The following is a 9077-nucleotide window of genomic DNA, read 5'->3' as shown; positions in this document are numbered from 1 at the left end:
GTTCACAGCCTGTACTAAGGAAACATAAGGGACCATTTAACCTTGTTTGTTGGAGTCAGTCATTGTGTCAGTTTTACTCTCCCAAAACTGTCTTCGAACTTGCAATTGTCTGTTGTATTTGTTCTGAGTTATGTCCCCTAGCATGCAGTTACAGTCAAATGCACGTCACAGGCCACAGGCATTCAGCTGTGCTTTTAAGATGACTGTTTAAGACCATCCTTGTTTAGAATTATCTACAAACTTGGAGCCAAAAGCTGAACTGCAGTGGAACAAGCACTGAGCCTCAGGGATCTCAATTATAATTGTCAAGTGACTTTCTGGTTTAAATTCCCTCTAAGATGTATTAAAAAAATGACAGTAATTTACTTACAGAATATCAATACCACCCCTTGAGGATAAGCATAAGCCTCACCAAAACTAGAGTGACCAAAAGATAACAGCTTTTAAGAGACTGGAAAAGTTGTGAGTCTGAAGAGCTACGAGCATTATAAAACAGCTTAAGCTACCTTGAATCTTAAGGACAAACATGAGCAAATGCAAGTCACATTGTACTACCAACGAGGGAGTGGAAGTGACACCCTGAGGGCAGATGATTAACAGCTAGCTCAGAAATTTGATTAAGTATGTGAACAGCACTGCTAGCTTCACAATTATGGGAATAAACAATGTTTCTCACTGACATTATATGGATGAAAATACACTTCAAACACATATGGCTTGCAAAAAAGACATTTATGGAGATTTAGAGGGATCTTCCCTCCCCCAGAATACAATACATTGGTTCTGGTGAAATGTGATGGTAACATTCAATCTCTGAAAATGAAAACAAACTAAGTTGGAGTTGATCGAGCCTCTCACACAAAAAAAGCAGCAGCTTCAGAAATAAGTTTTTTGGCTACTGATAGCAATGTGTCATTTGATACCATCTTCGTGGTAAGTACAAGTTCATGGAAAATATGAGGGCTCTTGTCCTTGATATTAAAAAAGAAAAAAAAAACATTATCCAATAGAAACAAGTAAAGCTGAATTATGCAGTCATGGTATAGTATGGCATCTCAAGTCTGGATGTATAACAGGTCATACACACAAGAAAAAGCATCAGAAACTGCATAGATTTCAAATAATTTTGTAGAAAATAAGTTTTATTTGGCTCCTTTCGTACACTTTTTCAAAAAAGAAATGCACATTCATAGAGTTTGGCTTTCCCAGTGCATGTCTGGATTTGCTCACACAGAGCCGTTACTCTCAAGGCAAAAGGTGCCTTGAAATAATTTCAGACACATTGTATTTTGACTGCAAAGCATCCAAAGTTACTAATTTTTTACTCATAACTTGGAAAGAAACAGTGTTTCTTCTCTGATTCACACACGTAATTATCCCACACAGGGAAGAGGAGACAGACTGCAACAAAGAACTCTCAAGCCAATGGCTAATACTCTTTTCAGGTAGAGCTAAAGATAGGTGCTCTTATTTCATACTGACTTGGGATATAAAAGAAAAACCCAGCTAGGTAACTTGCTCTTTTCAAAATCTCCAGAACAGAAAAGATAAAACCTTGCTTCAAAACTACAAATCAGCCACTGGAAGTGAGAGTTTGTTTGCAGAGAAAGCACTCTTTCCCCAGTTGTTTCTCATGGTCAGGTCTCTTTCCCCTTGATGGTGTGTATGGAATTTGTTTCTTGCTGCTGCTTCTTAAAAACTTCACGATGAGGAGTAAATTCAGCTCGGGTCTTCAAACATCACAAGAGGTACTAACCCATCAAGTAGCCCCTGCAGAAAAAAAATTTAAGTTAGAAAAAAAAGTTAACAAACATGAGCAGCACTCCTGAAGAAAAAAAAATTAATCAAGAGGCATAGGGTCTTAAACCAACTTGGAACTGCCAAAAACTCTGCTGAACAAAGCTATCTGAAAAAAAAATCAATCCTGTCCAAGGGACAAACTGGACAGCTTAACTACATGCTCCTGCCTCAGTGGGTTTTCTTCTTTGAACACTGAAAATGGATTAGCCTGTTCTTAATCCAGCCTTGGTAATTGTTTGGAATTTTTGAAGCCCAGGCCACAACCTATGAAAGGTTCATTTTTTGCACCCTTTACACAAACCACCAGTGTCAGGATATCCAGTATAATCTGACATTTTCTGGGACTCAACACAAGTCTGGTTTCTTTTTCTCTTCCAGTTCTTTGAATCCCTGTTTCTTTAATGAGTTGAAGAAAGAGAACTATCAAGATACATCTACTCAATGAAACAAGAGAATATATAGTATTGGTGATGGAAGAAAATACAGACGAGGTCCCTATGCAGTTACCTGCTGCCAGGGAACCCAGCACTTTCCGTGCTATGAAACAAAAAAAATTAACTACACAGCTAAGAAAGGAGGAATTACTACCATTGTAAAGTCAACACCTCATGGAGCTACTACTCCAGAAATTAACCACCAGTACCTCCAAACATCAGGTTCCAGCTATTCTAGACAAAGTAGATGGGCTGAGAAACAAAGGGAGGGAAAAAAATAAAATTCTGCTCCTGAAAGCTCCTGGTCTTTCCTACTTTCTAAACTATGAATACAGATGCATTAAAATGTCACATATATTGCATGCACCAGTATTACATTCAGTTTTCTAGCAACAAAAAACCCCTCAGACATCATCTTTACTTAAGGACCACTTTGGATGTTTCTGAAAACTTGTTGTAACTGCCATCAGTTCTTCTAGTTATGATCTCTCACATACACTCTAACTATAAAGAACTTGTTTGCCTTTGAGTTCTTCAATGCTTCCACCTGCCCACTACACACTTCGTCTATCTTAAAATTCCTTGTAAGACAAGAGTCACTAATCATATCTTCTGACATACCAGGAACCGTCACCTTTTTTTAACCACAGCAGTTTTACAGCAGCTGGCCCCAAAAACATCCCACCTCATTCAAGGCAGGCAACTTGTTGCCAAGCTGCAGATCTTTAGCATATCTCACTGTATTTTTGTTGCTCTTTAAATTTAACGTAGGCACACGTGAGGCAGAAGAGAGAAGAAAAGCTGACAGAGTATTAAATCACTTACGGTAATTTCATCCTCATGAAAACTCTGGCCATGAAGAAGCTCAACAACACGCTGACAAATCCAATAAAGAGCAGAAGAAACCTATTCAGCTTGGGGATATTTGGTGCATTGGATCGATCCAAAATTATGAATCCTAGGCCGCCCATTGTGAAGAGGAAGCTGGAGGCAAGCCCTTCCATAATATATTGCCCATTTACTCTAAAGAAAAAAAAAGTCAGGAGGGAAGAAGAGAGTCAGAGATTAGTTTTAAAGAAACTAGTTATATTTAGAACTCCATCTACTCAACCTGCCTTAGCTGTACAAATACACAGGATGATTAAATCTGACAACTTTCTAACAAAAAGTAGGTATTGAAAATGGCATAATGCAATTACATTAAGGCTTTAACAGGTAGTTTATCTCCATGACTGATAGTCTGCAAGGTGACCAGTCAACAGCACTAGTGGTTTTATAGATACCAACATCTACTAATGGCTACCACACGAGCTCATCAGTTTTCAGAAAGCAGCACCTGATTTCAGAGATGATTTGAGGCACAGACCCATGACCTCACATCCATTGAGCTATCCAAGTCTTATTTCCACCTTGATGTTTAGGCAGAAGTGCCTGAACCCTCATTCCAGTACGGATCCCACTCCAAACATTATGTTAGCACATGAAGCACATCTACTGGTTCCAGCACACAGTGAACATGGTTCTTGCCCGCAGTAGGTTTTGTTTCTGTTTCGTTACTGGCCACTGAGCCTGGCACATAGATTGTGGGGACACAGCCTGAAAGTGTCCCATCTCTCTCAGTCCCCACTGCCAGATGTCCTTTTTACAAAGCTCAGATGGAGAGGGGGAAGTTGAGGTATAAAAATAATATTGTACCTGGGTCACAAGCCCTTGTTATTAGCAATACTAGCAACCTCATAACATCAGCGTGGATGAAACTGCTGTGGATGCTAATGAGAAATGAAGATTACCATTACTGTCTCATATCCTAAAACCAAACAATTTCATCTTTCATGTTGTTTTCACTGAATTGTACTAACATGCTATCAACTCCCTGCAGAAACTTGATTCATCTATATGGCAACAATCCACGCCAGTCTGAGACAGATACTACATACACCTAGTCCAAGCCAAAATCTGTGCATGAGGCATGTGACAGACCTCACAGATTCAAAGAGCTTTCTTCTGGTATTTAACAAAAAGTGTTATTTGTTTCTATACACATTAAAAAATACAGTTAAAATGCAGATTTAAACCTCTTCAGACCAATTTGTTAGTAAGCAGTCTCTAACTTATTTTCAGTAACAGAAGCAAAGACTCAAAGATGATGCTGTTTTTAGGCATTTATAACTGTGTTCCCCACCCTCAGATCTAAGAGTCCCAAATACATTAATTTAAAAGGCCAGATCCAAGTTTCACAAATATTATGTATGCTACTAACAAATATGACCAACTGTGTCCCCAGCCACTATAAAACTCCATTTCAACATCAAGGATTTGGAAGAAAGAGAAGTACTGCCAGAGCAACTTTTCATTTTTAAATAAGGACTGAATTTTTCTATTTCCATAGACTCCAGTACTGCTGCTTTTATATATATATATATAAAATATATTTATATACATATATATATATATATATATCCCTAAAAAAATCCAAACCAAAAAATGATACCACAAAAAACCTGCCAGGGACAGGTTTATTCACTTGTGCTTGGGCATCAGACTGAGAGCTGCCCTGAGGAAGACATTAGGGTGCTGGTGGATGGAAAAATTCAAAATTGGAATTGGAATAGGCACTCGCAGCCCAGAAAGCCAACCATATCCTGGGCTACATCAAAAGAAGCCCAACCAGCTTGTCAAGAGAAGCAACCAACTCTCCTAAGACCCCACCTAGAGCACTGGTCCAGCTCCAATGCACACAATGTAAGAAGGACGTGGACCTGTTGTAGTGAGTCCAGAGGAGGGCGACAAAGATGATCAGAGGGCTGGAGCACCTCTCCCATGAAGACAAGCTGAGAGAGGTGGGCTTCTTCAGCCCAGAGAAGGGAACGTTCTGGAGAGACCTCGTAGCAGCCTTCCAGCAGCTGAAGAGGCTACAGGAAAGCTGGAGAGGGGCTTTTTGTAAGAACATGGAGTGATAAGACAAGGGGTGATGGGTTTAAGCTGAAAGAGGGGAGATATAGGTACAAGGAAAAAATTCTTTACTGTGAAGGCAGCGAGTCCCTGATACAAGCTTCCCAGAGGAGGTGTGGCTGTCCCCTCCCTGGCAGTGTTCAAGGCCAGATTGGCTGATTCTTTGGGTGTAGCGTAGGCTGTTTCTGCCTGTGGCAGGGGGGTGGAACCAGATGGTCTTCAAGGTCCCTTCCAACCCAAACCAGTCTAAGACTTGCAACACCACAGGTGCAGAGCCCTGCTCCTACCTGTATGCCAAGAAGGCCACCGGCCTTTGATGCCCATGCTCATCTGTCATCGACCCCACGCTGGGTGGTTCCACAATCACATCATAGATAATCCCTGTGGGGAGAAAAGCAAACATCACCTTCGACTCATAGCAGCCAACAGCGAAAACTGCTCTAACACCGGGGGACGCTCGAGGCGGCCAAGGGTCGTGTTTTACGACTGATATGGAGCCGGACAAGGGGTCAACAGCAGCAGTGGTTCTGCTACCCGGCGCAGGGGCCTGCAGCCCACCCCGCAGAGGAACAGCGACTCTGTAAACGGGGTGTCCCGCTCACACCGTCCGCCCAGCCGGCCCCGTCCTCACCTCCGGTGATGAGGAAGTAGGACACCACCACCAGCGCGTAAACGGTCATGGCCGAGGGCATGTGCACCCAGCTCGGCCGCTTCAGCTTGATGTTGGGGCACTCGAGCACGGCGAAGGGCAGGCGGTACAGCGTCTCCATGGCGGCAGCACGGCCCAACGAACAGCCGCTGCTCCGTTCCCAGCCCGGCTCGCCCCGCTACGGCCGCCTTCCGCGACCAGACACGAAGGCGGAAACGGAAATTGGCTGCCGCGTCCTGGCAGGGGTAAGTTTAGAGACAATTTTTTTATAAGCCTGTCTAAACGAAAGCGCTTTAAAAGTGAAGCCCGGGTCAAAAATGAGACATATTAAGGCGAAATATCTTTTTTTTTTTCTACGCAAAACCGCCTGAAAACCTAGACTTCCCGCCGTCGGCGGACCTATATTTTACTCACCTGCCAGGATCCACCAGCCCTGACGTGTCGGTGCTGGGTAACGGCGAGGCGCTTGGGGCGGGACCGGGGGCGGGGCAGAGGCGCGGCACGCGCTCCCAAGTACGGGTACCGGAGGGCTCGTCCCGCAGCTCCCTCAGGGAACAGCCCGGCGCCGGCGGGAGGGGCTGCGCGGGCGCCGCGGCGGTTTCCCGGCGGGGGAAGGGAAACGCGCGTCCCGGCTGCGAGCTGCCCGGGCCGGGGAGGCTCGGAGGAGGGGCGCGCCCAGGTTTGCAGGGCAGCAGGACCGGGACGCCTCTTCGCCGGCAGCACAGGACGCGCTGTCTGGCCTGGCCCGCAGCGGGATGAGACCCCAAAAGCCGCACGCGGAGGCCAGCGAGGGGGAAAGGTGCATCCAGGCGGAGCTGCTGACAGCGAGCGGTACCTGCGTGATACCGGACACCTTACAGGCTCCAAGTGCACAAACACCCCTCAGCCCAGCAGGGCCAGCCTGCTACAGTGCTCAGCTCAGCATGGAGAGAAGCACCCAGGCAGCACACAAGGGGGAAGAACTAATTCCCCCTTTTGCGTGGCAGTGTGTCTTGTTCCTCCAGCTTCATGAACAGGGGCGGGGAGAGCCCTTCTCAGAGTTCCTGTCTTCTCCACGGCTTTATCCCAGCTGAGAGCATGGGAGGTGTTTCCCCCAGGAAAGACACCTGACAGCCAGGGACTGAATCAGAGCACTGGGTGAAGTAACAGGTCCGTAAAAACAAGCCAACCCACAACCCCCAAGCACCCTTACACAGGAAGGCTTGACACCTTTCAGTATTTAACATCCAAGAGGCCATAAAAGCTACGTCAATACCAACCCCCCTCTAGGTTACACAGTGAACATGCCCTGCCTTAGGGAGCCATCCAGCTTACTACCCACTGCACAAAGGGCACTGACAGCCCTGAGGGGTGCTGTGCCCCAGACAACTGTCCCCATACCTACACTGCAGCCAGCTGCTTGGAGAATTATTTGTCAAAGCTGTTAGAAAGAAAAATTAAAGGGTTTATTACAATTTATTACAATTTCACTTACACTTCCTGTAATGACTGCTTTTACTTCGGCCTACAGGGGTGGTGGCACTTCTCCTAACTCATAGTTCAGTTGCCTTTTAGTGCAATTATGTCATTATAATTAGCTGTTTTCAGTCTTAGCCCTCCCGCTTTGCAAAATCTATCTTGGCACAACTTGCCTGCCAATGGATATTTATGACATTTTTCAATTATTCCAAAAACTAATCCATCTTTCTTCCTTTCCAAAGGCCCCACTTTTAAGTTAAGAAAACTTAAAATCTTGCAGCTTTTAATATGAAACGAGCATTTTGGGAACAGGTTAGAGACAACTGCCAGCTTCTGCTTTAAAACCTTTTCTCCAACGTGCAAGGTACTAAGGGTTGTACTAGCCTAATAGCAACAGCTAATAACATGTTAACCTCAGAAACTAACTATAGTAACAGCACCAAAAAATGTCAGGGTAGAAATGTTAGTCCTAGAACCAGCTTTAATTAGCAAGAACCATTGGAATAAGTTTTAGCCTAACCCCAGCCCAGGAGATACTTAAGAACATGAGTTAGCTACAGTGTTTATCCATTTTGAGAATACTGACAAAATAATTTTAATGACTTGGGACACTGTGAAGCAATTCTTGGCAGGGTACAGCTCCTTCCAGCCCACATGGCATAAGTCAAACTACAGCCTTCTCCAGACAAACAGCTGGTACCAACACGACCCCCGAGTTTGCAAGTAGTTGACCCAAAGTACCAGCTTGTTGCCACAGAAAGGGCAGGTCTTTTCACTAGCTGTGTGATGTCTGTTTTGGGTGACTGCACAGCCTGACAAGCTTCAGAACCAGTCAGGAGGAATCTGCACACCTCTGAGCCACAGGCCAAGCAGGCTCCACAAGTGATCTTACAAACTTCTTCAGATGGCATCCTCACTGCTCCCTGTAAGTCTGTGCACTTAGTTATTTCTCCTCCTTCCAGTGGTGGAGCTTGCTACTTTTTGAAAAAACAGTTCTTAATAAAAGGAAGATACCCACTTCTTGTCAGATACTAAGAGTAGTTCCAAAATTCAGAGCTGGGGGTGAGAAATACTGCTGCACCCACAAGTAATGCCAGGAATTATCCCAAGTGAGTTAAAGCACTCCTGGATAGCATCAGAGGCACATCTACAGTTCTCACTACAAAACAGACTGAAGCAAGCCAGCCAAACTAGCCTATTTTCACTGTTTACAATTGCTTTTTACATTGTTATTACACTCTCAGTGATAAGTTTCAATATCAGAGGCCTAAATTGCTACTCTAAAACCTAATTTTGGAAACCATTACAGATCTATTTCAACTGCACCCTGGAGCTCTGCTTGTACCGTACCCTTAACTGCTGACCCAGGAAACATCTAATAGAATACAATGTCAGACTCTTCTCCCCACCCTCAGACTTGAGTAATGGTAACTATACAACATACAACCTACCTTAGGCCTGTACTAACTCTTTATCTCACAATCTCTCGAGTCTTTCCTCTTCATCATCTTTTGTTTGCTTCCTTTTTCAGATTCCTAACTTTCTTATGAGCCAAGTCCTCTGATGACTTCACATACTGCTGCTCAAAGTTACTCCAATCCTTCTACAGGACTGCCAGGCAAAGCTGGGAGCCCTGTTACACCGGACCTCAATTCCCCTGTCAGCAGGCAGCACAGAATACAGCATCCTGGCTGATGGGTTATGTTGCATCAAACCCCAATTCTGCATTTAGAAGCTGTGTTTCTACCAGCTTAGACCTGCATGTGGAACGACAGGACACAAGA

General features: G+C 44.5%; 1 protein-coding gene across 1 annotated transcript; it reads right to left on the bottom strand.

Annotated features, from left to right (window-relative positions):
- Positions 1 to 720: 720 nt before the first annotated feature.
- Positions 721 to 6015, bottom strand: OSTC (oligosaccharyltransferase complex non-catalytic subunit). The gene is made up of 4 exons (XM_084262792.1): positions 5818 to 6015; positions 5474 to 5567; positions 3060 to 3257; positions 721 to 1770 (listed from the first exon to the last, which is right to left on the bottom strand). Exons 1-4 carry the CDS (start codon positions 5954 to 5956, stop codon positions 1752 to 1754), a joined length of 450 nt encoding a protein of 149 aa, XP_084118918.1. The 5' UTR covers positions 5957 to 6015; the 3' UTR covers positions 721 to 1751.
- Between the last annotated feature and the right edge of the window lie 3062 nt (positions 6016 to 9077).

The sequence above is a fragment of the Gallinula chloropus genome (genome assembly GCF_964237585.1).
Source record: "Gallinula chloropus genome assembly, chromosome: 4".
Classification (NCBI taxonomy): domain Eukaryota; kingdom Metazoa; phylum Chordata; class Aves; order Gruiformes; family Rallidae; genus Gallinula; species Gallinula chloropus.
This window is presented reverse-complemented; position numbering and strand designations above follow the sequence as displayed.